Source organism: Eumetopias jubatus, unplaced genomic scaffold (genome assembly GCF_037043125.1).
Source record: "Eumetopias jubatus isolate StellerSeaLion01/CBP00866 unplaced genomic scaffold, mEumJub1_p1.0 scaffold_13, whole genome shotgun sequence".
NCBI classification, from domain to species: Eukaryota; Metazoa; Chordata; class Mammalia; order Carnivora; family Otariidae; genus Eumetopias; species Eumetopias jubatus.
Window position 1 is genome coordinate 108,364,122 of NW_028274819.1, and position 12,929 is coordinate 108,377,050.

General features: G+C 51.0%; 1 protein-coding gene across 1 annotated transcript in view; it reads right to left on the minus strand.

The window, feature by feature from the left end:
- The window catches only part of CUL5 (cullin 5), a 92,555-nt gene extending 91,175 nt beyond the window's left edge, over window positions 1-1,380 (minus strand). Inside the window, exon 1 of the mRNA XM_028105793.2 lies at window positions 1,283-1,380. Within this exon, the coding sequence (XP_027961594.2) occupies window positions 1,283-1,306 (24 nt within the window). The 5' untranslated portion in view covers window positions 1,307-1,380. The remainder of the gene's footprint in view (window positions 1-1,282) is intronic.
- Between the last annotated feature and the right edge of the window lie 11,549 nt (window positions 1,381-12,929).

Genomic DNA, 12,929 nt, shown 5'->3' on the forward strand with positions numbered 1-12,929 from the left:
TCAGCTACTGCTTATGTAAACACGTGAGACGCACGAACAGGAGTCTCCAGGAGGCGGGCAGTCTTCCTTCTGATCTGTTAGGACCTGGCCATCCTGCTCCGAAAGAAGAGCAGGAGGGCTCCCTCCGTTCCCGTGGATTCCTTCTCTCCGAGAGACAGCAGCAGCAGCAATTCTGGTTACAAACCGTGCATCGTGTACTGGTCCAGTGCCAGTCACTGTCTGAAGCGTTTTACATACGTTGGCTCCATCTTAACAACGCTCCTACGAGACGGACGCCGCATTATTGATCAGGAAACCTGGGCACGGAGAAGCGAGGAAACTCGCCCAAAGTCACGCAGCTTCCAAGTGGCGGACTGCGTTTCGTTCTAGGCCCCTCCCCCCTTTAAAAGAGCACACTGCCCCTTAAATGAGCGAAATCTGGTCTACATTTCGGAAGACGGTCCCGTCTGTTGGGCACTTCAGCGGGGTGAAGAGGACGTAAGCGAGGATCCAGTATATTTCGACGTATTTTCCAGTTTTCCGGCCATGTGTTCCTCACTCTCCGCCCGGCTTCCTGGGGGCAGCGGAGACGCCCCCCCGGGCCGCCACCTCCCGCGCGGGGCCACAGACGCGCACCGGCCGTCAGCCCCGTCCGGGAGCTCGGGAAGGCAGGCGGCGCGTCCCCGGCGCTCCTGGCGCTGTGCGCTGCCCCGGGGCCGACCGGGGCGTCTCCCGGGGAGAAACGGGGGACGCGGGGCCTCGGCGACGGGGGGACCGGAGCAAGGGCGCAGCGAGCAGAGCGAGGGCGCGGCGGGGGGGAGGCGCCCCTTGCTGTCCGACCCGGCGTCTCGCGCACGCAGACGAGGCCGCCAGGGACGAAGAAGGCGGCGGTCAGTCGCGCCGCCGAGGCCGACCGGGCGGCGTGTCCTCGGACTTCCCGTTCCCGCGTCTTGCACCCTCTCGCCGCGCGCGAGCCCCCGGGGGTACCGCGGCCCGGCGCACAGCAGCACCACGCGTCCTCCGGCCCGGGCCCCGGCGGCTCCCCCGCGAGCCGCGCTCGCCGCCTGCCCTCGGCCGGGCCCGGCGCGCCCCGGGCCGGCCGGCGGGACGGACAGCCGGAGCCTCCCGGCCCCCAGGCCCCACAGCCGCGTTCCGGCCCTCGGCCGCGGCCTCCCCGGGCTCCCCCGCGGCGGACAGCCCCCGAGCACTCTCGCGCCTGGCCGCCAAACCCGAGGCGGGCCTCCCCCGAGGCGCCGGGGCCGGCGGGCGCGGAGCCCGAGCCGCGCTGGACGGAGCGCCTTACCTTTAACAGATTAGACGTCGCCATGTTCCTTCAACTTCGCCTCTCGCGAGACGGCGCGAGACTTCGCGGCGCTCGGGGCCAGGCCGCAGGCGGAGGCCCGCTGCCCAGCGGGGCCGAGCGGCCCGCCGGCCCGCACCGGGCGTGTGCCGGGCGCCGCCGAGGCGGGCGGACAGCGCTGACCTCGTCCCGGGCACCTGGAGCTGCGTCGCGCTTCCCCGCTACATGGTCACCGGAGCTTCCCCACACCGAAGCGCTCATGCACACGCGCGGGGAGGCGGCAGCGGCGAACGGGGAGGAGGGAGCGGGAGCCGACCTGAACTGGAAGAGGAAGCATCGACTCCGCGAGCCTCCCCGCTCTGTCGGATTAGCCTTTGTGGTTGCACCCGCGGCGGCCACCGGCAACCAGTTTCGCTGGGCTTCGGCCCGGCGGCTCAGGTTCCGCGGCCGCGTCACGTGACGCGGCGGGCGGGGGCGCGCTCGGGAGCGAGCGTGGGAGCCGGGACGCCTCGGTGGGTCGGGAGCCGGCGGAGAGGGCGGGAGCACGCCCTCTGCTGGCGGGACCGGATATTTTCCCTGGCGCCCCCGCCCCGCCCCCACCCCCACCCCAAATGCGGGGACCGGATGTGCAAGGAGCGCCGCGATCCCGGAGGAGACGCTTGTGACAGCTCGGCTTGGGGTCCGGCAGCTCAGTCAGTAAGAACTGGCACTTCGAAGGCGTCCGATAAATGTTTGTTGAATGACTGCATGAATCCGTGGAGGCGCAAAAGTATTAACTATGCTATTTCCAGCCCAGAGTGCCTGGAGCTGAAATAATCCATACAAGGTTGTTCAGGCAGTGAATATTAATCTTGGATCTCCCGAAGGCACATGATCCTAGAAGGTATTCACCGTAAACCCCCAAGCTTTAGCCCTTCAGACCACTAACCTCTGGCGGGGGGAAGAGAATATAACTCACCGGAGCACCTACAGTGTACCTGGTATTATGTGATGCGCGCGTACAAACGGTATTCATTCCTACATTCATTATATCTTTTTAAAAGTTTTTTTTTTTTTTTTTTTGAGAGAGCGAGAGAGCATAAGCGGGGGGCAGGGTCCCCGCTGAGCAAGAAGCTCCATGCAGGGTTCCATCCCAGGACCCTGGGATCATGACCTGAGCCGAAGGCAGACGCTTAACCGACTGAGCCACCCGGGCGCCCTACATTCATATTTTAGGGGGGAAAAAATAATAAGATCTCTGGAGGAAAATGCAACCAGGAAGGGGCATGAAGTTTGCAACTTTGGACAGCCTGCGATCATGCAGGGCCTTGTGGACCACTGTAATTAAGGACGGCTTTCCTTCTGGAGGAGATGGGCAATCACTGTGGGCTTCTGAGCAGAAGCCTGATCAAACTCCGGTCTTCACATGCTCCCTCTCCTGTGTAAATAGTAAATAGAAGCAGAAGGGTGATGTAGGGAGTTTCCCTAATATCTCCTTAAATTGACCCGACAACCATGCCACCGAGGCGTCCCCGCTTTACAAATGATTGATTAGAGTGATCTAGGCACGATTAGACGGTGAGTGGGTGATAGACCAAGGACTCAGCGCCGCTGTGCGTGGGGTGTCCTGGCGGAGTGTTAGCGGAGGGCTGACTCTCCGTTATATGAGGTTACCTGACTTGTGGAGTGATCTGGCCAAGGTGGGAGAAAAGGCCTGGTCCAGGACAAACTTGATGTAATTACGGTTCCCTTTTCCAGGGAAACTGGGTTTCCTCTTCAAACCCAGGCCAACTCCACTGCCTAATTTAAGGTGTAAGTTGATTACATTATCGTCAACCTGATGTATCTTTAAAAAAGTAAGATGACAGGGCGCCTGGGTGGCTCAGTTGTTGGCCGTCTGCCTTCGGCTCAGGTCATGATTGCCGGGGTTCTGGGATCGAGCCCTGCATTGGGCTCCCTGCTCAGCGGGAGGCCTGCTTCTCCCTCTCCCACTCCCCCTGCTTGTGTTCCCTCTCTCGCTGTCTCTCTTTGTCAAATAAATAAATAAAAATCTTTAAAATAAAAATAAAAAAATAAAAAATAAAAAAAAGTAAGATGACAAACTGATAAAGTAATTGCATTAATTAATGGCTGACACTGCTTAAGAATCCAGTTTAGTATTTCGTACTTCCTTGAGTGCTATCTGTCATGTGCTAGGCACCAGAAATACAGGATTAGATGAGGCAGGGAAGACCCGTGCCATCTTGAAGCTTATCCTCTAATAAAGGAGCTGGATATTGTATAGTTACACAAATCAAATGTTACTCAATTGGGGACGTCTGGCTGGCTCAGTCTGTGGAGCGTGCGACTCTTGATCTCAGGGTTGTGAGTTCGAGCCCCACTTTGGGTGTAGAGGTTGCTTAAAAAAATCTTGCAAAGGGGCGCCTGGGTGGCTCAGCTGGTTAAGCGGCTGCCTTCGGCTCAGGTCATGATCCCAGCGTCCTGGGATCGAGTCCCGCATCGGACTCCTTGCTCAGCGGGGAGCCTGCTTCTCCCTCTCCTTCTGCTGCTCCCTCTGCTTGTGCTCTCTCTCTCTCTCTCAAATAAATAAAATCTTTTTTAAAAAAAATCTTGCAAAAAAATCTTTTAAAAAATTGCTTAATTGCGGCTGTGATAGATAGCACAAAGGAAAAATGTTGCTGGGACTTCAGAGCATATGGTAAGGAGGGAGACTAATATCCTAACTGCCGTTGTTCTCACGGCCACAGCACGCACCTGCGACGACTCTGGAGCACTCAGCTGCAGACACCCCGCTTGTCTGACTGGATGTTTCGTCCCCTCGCTTGTCCCAGCAACACTTTGACAAGCTGTCCCCATTTTCCCATGAGCTCTCCTTGGGCTCCATGGGCTCCACCACCTCCTGTTTTCACTGTCTTCCTCTTCCCATTTCGACTCGATGGCCCGTTATTGGAGAAATGTTCAAATATTTTAAATGCTGAAACATTTCATTTATTTATTTTAAAACAGAGATCACAAGCACATGATACAATATTCAGAATGTGCTAAAAGGAACACAGCTAAAAGTAAGCCTCCTTCCCCCTTCTGGAGTCATGTTGTATATCGTGGTAGAGGTTTGGGTTATTCCAAGTGTATGCATTTGTCAAAACTCAGCTGTGTGCCCTTAAAGTTTTTGCATTGCCTTCAAAAGAAAAAAATTGTAAACAGTTTGAAATTTAGTTAATGACATTCATGCTGAAGACTTTAGGAGTAAGTGAAGTTATGTCTACAGTTTACTTTGAGAAGTATCAAAAATAACATGGTTTGGGGCGCCTGCGTGGCTCAGTCGGTGAAGCGTCTGCCTTCGGCTCAGGTCATGATCCCAGGGTCCTGGGATCAAACCCCACATCGGGCTCCCTGCTCAGCAAGAAGTCTGCTTCTCCCTCTGTCTCTGCCCCTCCCCTCCATTCATGTTCTCTCTTGCACGCTCTCTCTCAAATAAATAAATAAAATCTTAAAAATATATATATATAACATGGATTGATGGTTGCATGGAAAGGCTGACCAAGCAAGTATAGTAAAATGTTAATGACAGAACCTAGGTGATGGGTATACTAGTGTTCAATGTGTAAAATACTTCAGCTTGTCTGTATGTTTGAAATTTTCCATAATTAAATGTTGGAGGAAAAAAAATTTTTTTAAATAGGCCTCCCTTCCTCCACAGTCCCCCAGCCAATCCATCATCCCTCCCGCAGAGACAACCACGGTTACCAGTTTCTTGTGGGCGTCTAGGACATTCTGTGCCTATGCCAGCAGTCATGACTCTTATACTACTTATGTATGATATCTATTACTGAAAAATATGTTCCTGCTTATTCTTTTCATACTTCTTTTTTTAAATTTTTTAAAGATTAATTATTTATTTGTCAGCGAGAGAGGGAGAGTTCACGAAAGCAAGCAAGCACACACAAGCAGGGGGAGCGGCAGGCAGAGGGAGAAGCAGGCTCCCCGCTGAGCAGGGAGCCCGATGCGGGGCTCGACCCCAGGACCCTGGGATCATGACCTGAGCTGTAGGCAGACACTGAACTGACTGAGCCATCCAGGGGTCCCTTTTTTTCATACTTCTTGACAGACATTCAAACAATTATTGGCAGGCCCTAATGCATCTATTGCCCCCACAGTGTTTAGGATTTTTCCTTCAAAAATAGGCTCTTGCAGTCCCTTTTAAACATAATAGCTACAAAGTCAAAGCTTTTGATCAGTAAGAATCAAAAAACAAAAATTTCTGTACATAAAAAAGATACTATGTAAAGTTTAATCGATACACTGATTGATAAGAGAATTGGTGAAAACCTATTTGATTGGAGGGACACCAAGGGTTTACAAGATTTTGGAGCAGGAGAGAGAGGAGAGAAACAGACCCAAGGGGGGGGGGGATCCGGCTTCCTGGATCTCTGTACAGCACCTGGAGAAAGAGAGACTGCCCCGCCACCCAGCACCAGGAAGACCCACGGGAGCCAACCCTGAGCCTAACCCAAACTCGAATCTAACCATAGCCCTAAATCAATTTCTATTCTTATCCCTAAGCCAGAAGATCTTTCTTTGCTCTGCCAGGGAATGTCACACATTACCAGTGCTGAGCCATCTGTTCGCCGTCTTTCTTAGGAAGGCTAGGTAAGGGGGAGCCGCCTTCTCCATATTGCTTGTAAGACAGTTGTCTGTACCTTGATCTGCGCTCAGCCCACTTTATATGGGTGATTCCCTCTTCCATGGCCCCAAACACTTCTAAGCTCCATGCCCACCTCCAGAAAGTGGGGCCCTGGACAAGACGGGTGGCTGGGGCGGGTGGGGGGAGAGAAGGAAATGAAAACCCCACTCGCAGCTTTGTGAAACCAAGGAGAACCATCCTGAGATTTCCACCCAGGGGACCAGGTCAGGAGGGAAACTTCCACAGCCCACTTTCTACCTGTCACATAATCACTTTCCTTGCAAATGTCTTCAACAGCCTCATCCCTTTCCCCGTCCAGAAACGTAAGCAATCTAGTCACAACCTTGAGTAAACCCTGCCATCTTTCTCACTGGTCAGTGAGAATCACTGACATCACCGCAGAAAAGCCCGAAACCAAGCTCAGCGGTTTCTCTCTCAACTCACAGACCCCGACCTCGAGTGAGCATTGCACACTCCCCGGTAATGCTGGCGTGTGATTCTCTAGGGGGCTCGCTCTTCCACCCCATTTCCTGGCACACCCACTCCTTTCAGAGCTCCTCAGTGCACTCTTTCCCCACCCCATCTTCAAGCCTCCGTCCGTCCAGCTGTCGTTCTTGTCCCCGATTGCCCGGTATTGGCCAGGCCCCTGCTGCAGCTCAGTACCATCGCTTCCGCTCGTGATCCGTACCCACCCCAAGATCTCCCTTCCTCCAGCAGACTTTCACCTCTCTCGTATCTTCCCGTGTCCCCCTCTCTCCTGTATCATCCGCAATCCCATAAAAAACACTGCTCGTCAGTACCTGTCACCTTAAAAGAATCCCTCCCTTGACTCTCTTGCCAACTTGGCGGGCCCCTGCCCGCTCTTACTGCCCAGCCCCTTCCAGTCCCATCCTCCGCCTCCCCGGCTTGAAGCCCCTTCTTCACTTGGCCTCCAGGACACCACACCCTCCTGCTTGTTTCCAACCCCGCGGGTCTTTCTCTCTCGCAGTGGCTAGCCCCTTCCTTTCCACTTCACCGGCCTGGGTGTCTTTCTTCTGGGCTCTTCTCTATATACGCCTCCTTTAGTGATCTCATCAAGTCCCCTGGAGTTAAATATCACCTATAATGCTGAGAAGGTTCAAATATATCATTCCAGCAATTATCAGGATCTCACTCGTGTGTGGAATTCAAGAAACAAAACAGAGGATCATAGGGGAAGGGAGGAAAAAACAAAACAAGACAAAATCAGAGAAGGAGACAAACCGTGAGAGACTCTTAATCCTAGGAAACAAACAGGGTTGCTGGAGGGGAGGGGGTGGGAGGGACGGGGTGGCTGGTGATGGGCATCGGGGAGGGTATGTGTTGCAATGAGCACTGGGTATTACATAGGACTGATGAATCACTGACCTTCGCCTCTGAAGCTAGTAATATATTATATGTTAACTAATTGAATTGAATTTAAAAATATATATATATCTTTCCAGCTTTGAACCTCTCTCTTGGATTCCCGACTCATACATCCAACCACCTGTTGGTCACCCCTACTTTGGATCTCATAAACATCTCACGTATGACATGTTGATAGGTCGAACTTTACCTGAGGCCTACGTTCCCAGAACAGAGTGATGGTTAATCCCCCCAGCATTCTGTTTTCCAGAGGTGGCTTCCTACAAAGAACTACCCTACTCCATATACTTTAAACTGTCCATTCTTTCTAATGATTCTCATAAAACTCACAGATGATGCCCTCATTTACCTGTGACAAGGCCAGACACAGACCCACCAAATTTTTATTCTTTGTCTCATAATAGTAAACTGAACTGTTTATACCCCTGCAACTAACTAGACATAGAGACAAACATTTCTTGTTCAGCTGACTGGCTGAGACTCCCCTCCCCCATTTATAAAAGCAACCCAAACTGTCAAATCACCCCACATATAACTTATCTACTCTTCCAGGCACAACCATCCTGCTAAGGCACTCCGGTCTTTGGATCTGGCATGCTATCCCCATCACAATAGCCTGACTAAGGTCAGTTTCCTCATTGGTCTGATGTCTTTACCTTTGCCAACACGCAAAACGGAACTTCTGATTCCCGTCACTGCTCTTTAACTGCCATTCCCATACGTTTACCTGGCCCACACCTGTTCCTCTCTCACCTCCCCAAGGCTTCACCCTCCCCATTTAAAGCACTGTCCTCCACCCAGTTGCTACGGTCAAAAATCCGGGCATCCTTCTTCCTTCCTCTTTTCGCCTGCCCCCCCACAGTCAGTGTTTCAGCACATCTTCTTAGGTCTGGCTCCCAACATAATCTGAATCTGTTCATTCCACTCCACATCCCCTGCAGTCTCCTTATGACAAGGCACCTTATGACTTCAGCAGATCCCTAACCACACTTCTCGAATCCATGCTCTCTCCAGACGTTGTGGGTTAGAGCAGGTGGAAGAATCAGTCACCATTGGCCACATTGCAAGGCTACCAGATGATACATTAGAGAGCCTGGACCCAATTTGGAGTGCTGAAGGATTAGACTTTTCAATAATGGCTCTATTGGGGCGCCTGGGTGGCTCAGTTGGTTAAGCATCTGCCTTCAGCTCAGGTCACGATCCCAGGGTCCCCGGGTCGGACCCCGAGTCAGGCTCCCTGCTCAGCGGGGAGTCTGCTTCTCCCTCTGACCCTCTTCCCTCTCGTGCTCTCTTGCTCAAATAAATAAAATCATTTTTAAAAAATGACTCTATCATTTAAGAATAACATTCTATATATTCCTTGTGAGAAAAATTCCTGTCATAACTATCTCCTTTGTAGAGCATATAAATCAGTTAGCATTTTGCTCATTTAAGTATTTTTATCCTCACTAAAATCCATTTTAACTCAGCAGAGAAAAGAAATTTACAAACATCTATTTGGGGGCTTTTATTTTTATTTTTTAAAATAAAGATTTATTTATTTATTTATTTTAGCAGGAGGAGGGGCAGAGAGGAGAGAGCATCTCAAGCAGACTCTCTGCTAAGCGTGGAGCCCTTTACGGGGCTTGATCCTACGACCCTGAGATCAAGACCTGAGCTGATATCAAGAGTCAGGCACTTACTGGACTGAGCCACCCAGGGGCCTTTCATTTAAAATATTCTTTAAATCACCGGCTCATTGGGCGCCTGGGTGGCTCAGTTGGTTAAGTGACTGCCTTCAGCTCAGGTCATGATCCTGGAGTCCCGGGATCGAGTCCCACATCGGGCTCCCTGCTCAGCAGGGAGTCTGCTTCTCCCTCTGACCCTTCCCCCTCTCATGTGCTCTCTCTCTCAAATAAATAAATAAATAAAATTAAAAAAAGTAAATCACCTGCTCATTTAAGAAAAATTAAACAGCATGTTTAAACATACACTAGGAAGGGGCGCCTGGGTGGCTCAGTGGTTGCGCGACTGCCTTCGGCTCGGGTCATGGTCGCGGAGTCCCGGGATCAGTCCCGTGTCGGGCTCCCTGCTCGGCAGGGAGTCTGCTTCTCCCTCTGACCCTCTTCCCTCTCACGCTCTCTGTCTCTCTGTCTCTCTGTCTCTCTGTCTCTCATTCTCTCTTTCTCAAGTGGATAAATAAAATCTTTAAAAAAAAACATACACTAGGAAGTGGAAATTCTCTATAATCTCTCTCCCACCTTCTAAGAAATCCACTGTTTTGGATTTGCTTTGTTTTCCTCACGGTTTTCTGTGTCTCCATTAAAGGATACACAAAAGGGGCGCTGGGGTGGCTCAGTTGTTGAATGTCTGCCTTCGGCTCAGGTCATGATCCCTGGGTCCTGGGATCGAGCCCCGCATCGGGCTCCCTGCTCAGAGGGAAGCCTGCTTCTCCCTCTCCCACTCCCCTTGCTTGTGTTCCCTTTCTCACCGTGTCTCTCTTTGTCAAAAAATAAATAAAATCTTTAAAAAAAAAAAGGATGCACAAAGGAGTTTCTCAAGTGTGGTGGTTGTATCCCTTACATCAGAAAACCCTGGAGTGCCTATGAAAAAGGCAGAGATCCAGGCTCCACCCTGGGAAGATCCTGATTCCATAGATCAGTAGATAGGCCCCAAATCAAGCTTTTCCCCCAAGCATGAACTTGGGGGTGATTTTTCCGCAGCCTAACCGTTGAGAACCCCTGGATAGTGCTTAAGAACGTGTCCAGCCATTTATGAACGGTGAGACCCTGTGTGTACTAATTAACCCAGCTAAGGCTCTGTTTACTTATCTGTAAAGTTGGGATAAAAATAGCATCTGCAGGCGCCTGCGTGGCTTAGTCAGTTAAGTGTCTGCCTTCGGCTGGGGTCATGAACCCCGAGTCCCAGAATCAACTCCCGGGTCCAGGCTCCCTGCTCGGTGGGAGGGAGTCTGCTTCTCCCTCTGACCCTCCACCCTCCCATGCTCTCTTTCTCACTCTCAAATAAATAAATAAAATCTTTAAAAAAAAATAGCATCTGCATCATAGAGGTTTTTTTTCTTTTTCATGGAGTTACTTTAAAGATTAAATATGGGGGCGCCCGCCTGGGTGGCTCCGTTGGTTAAGCCTCCAACTCTTAGTTTTGGCTCAGGTCATGATCTCAGGGTTGTGGGATCGAGCCCTCGGTGGGTTCCCTGCTTAGCAGAGTCTGCTTGTTCCTCTCCCTCTGCTCCTGCCGTGCTCGCGCGTGTGCGAGCCCACACAGTCTCTCTCTCTCTCTCGGATGAATAAAATCTTTAAGAAAAATTTAAAAAAAGTTTAAATATGATAATGCATGTAAAGCATAATGTATTATACATGTAAGCACTCCATACATAGGACAATGAGAGCTAACACATATAATACTCTGTGTCGGGCACCGTGCACTTTACAAAGATGGATACTTGTAATGCTGGAATTCTGCCCTCCTCGTGGAGAACTTAAGGATCATTTAAACTTCACATCCGGCTGATGTGAATGATCCGGTAGGAGGGAGAAAACGATGATGCAGAAGGGTGGGGCACTGCCGGAACTGTTGTCCTGATGAGGAGCGGGTTGGCCTTGGCCCGGGGCAGGGACACTCACACCTAGCAGCGGGGCACCACGCACAAATGGGCTGTCGGCTGGGAGCATCCTTGTCTTCTGAGCGCTCCGCCGCCCACGTTGGAAGCCTGACAGTGAGGACGTTGTGAGAAAGGAAGATGGGAGATTAGGATTTTTGCGGCGGAGGGAGAGTGAAGGGACCGAGGAAGTGCATTCGGATTCCTAGGCAGCTCCAAGGATGCCCTTGAGACTACTGGGTTCTGAATTTTAGTTGAGACTGCTCAGCGTAGCTAAGGCAACTGAGACTCGGCAGGGCTAGGTGATGTGCCCAAGGTCTCACAGCTCGCGAGCCACATTCAGGGGCCCCGACAGAGGCAGTGAATAGGTATAGAACGGGACGGGACCAAGGCTGGGGTTGTGCTGAGGCAGGACGATGGAGGCAGTTGAGCATACATGTGAAAGCGTAAGTGTGATGATTGACCGTGGGATTAAAGCTGCATCGGGATGGTGAAGAACAGCGAAAAGACAGAGGGACCGAAGTACTGGGTGAGAGCCTAAGGACTGCTGGAGTCAAGGCACAACAGGGGACTGAGCTGGTAGGAACGATGCGAGGAGGTGGTTGGAGGGTGAAACGGAGCTCAGGCTGTTGACGGTGGCAGGGGGCGGGTGGCTGAGGCAGGCTGGAGGACAGGAGCCCCGGGAAAAAGGGGGCTAGTCTCCGTGTTCATGGCAGTGACCTTGATGTCACACTTTTGCCGAGGCTTTTCCACCTTCCCTATCTTATTCTGTTGCTCCCTAGTTCCCAATTCCTGGATTATCTCCCAAATAAGCCACTGGTATGTCAAGTCCTTGTTTCAGGAGAAACCTTACTAAAACACCAGAGTACTAATAATCTTCCATGTTAATATTGAAATCACTAAGAATTACGACAGGGGTCATTAGGGAGGGAATTATAGTGAGTCAGGACTTAAACTAATTAAAGAATGAGCGAGTATGACCTCAGGGGTTGGCACGTGATGGTGACAAGGAGGGTTAGTGGATGGATCGTCCATTGACAACTGACTCAAAACTGAGTGCTTCTAGGAAAGAGGGAGAGGTTAATTTGGAAGTGGCAGTGGGGAGCAAAGAAGACCAGCACCCGAGCTCCAGGCCCAGGGGTACATCAAACATCTTGCGAGAGAAATGCAGGAGAAGCAATGACTTCAGGGGTGAATCAAGCTTCACCGAGAATAAGAAAGTAAAAAGAAGAGTTTGAGGCAACAGAGGATTTTACTGCCTGTCCAGCGGCGTGGCAGTTAGGGAAGTGGGAGATGGCATCAGAAGGGGATCAGTACCGAGGGGTAACCTAGGTATCGGGACTTGTTGTGGATACAGACAACACAAGGCTAAAGGCATAATGAGATTGGTCATAATAGTGTAAGAGCAGGTATGGGGCGGGGTGTGTGTGTGTGTGTGTGTGTGTGTCAGGCAGTAGGGCTGGGTTGGGATCTTGCCAGAAGCACATAGAGTTCTAGCATCCTCTCTTCTCTGTTACAGCTGAAAGTGTGGAAACTGGGAAAGGGCGCTCCTACTCCATTCAAATCCAGAGGATTCTTGGGAATTCTCTCTCTCTCTCTTTTTTTTTTTTTAAGAATTTTAAGCAATCTCCACACCCAATGTGGGGCTTGAACTCACAACCCCAAGATCAAGAGTTGCACACTCCACCAACTGAGCCAGCCAGGGCCCCAGGAATTTTCTTGATCCTTATTAGAAGGAGCAGGGAACCCAGGGGGAAACACAGGCTTAACCAAAGTACTGAGAATTCTGGGGAACAAATTTTAATAACTAGTTTGAGGCTAGTGTTCTCAAAGCAACTGATGAATTGCCACCTGTTCTTTCCAGCTTCTTCATTAACAATTGTTAACCAACACCTGAAGCTTATGCTTTAATTGTATTTTCTAGACAAGGATGAATTAAATAATATGGAGCTTATGATATTCTATTTATGTAATGGAAAACAACCCCCAAATCCTGAAAAATA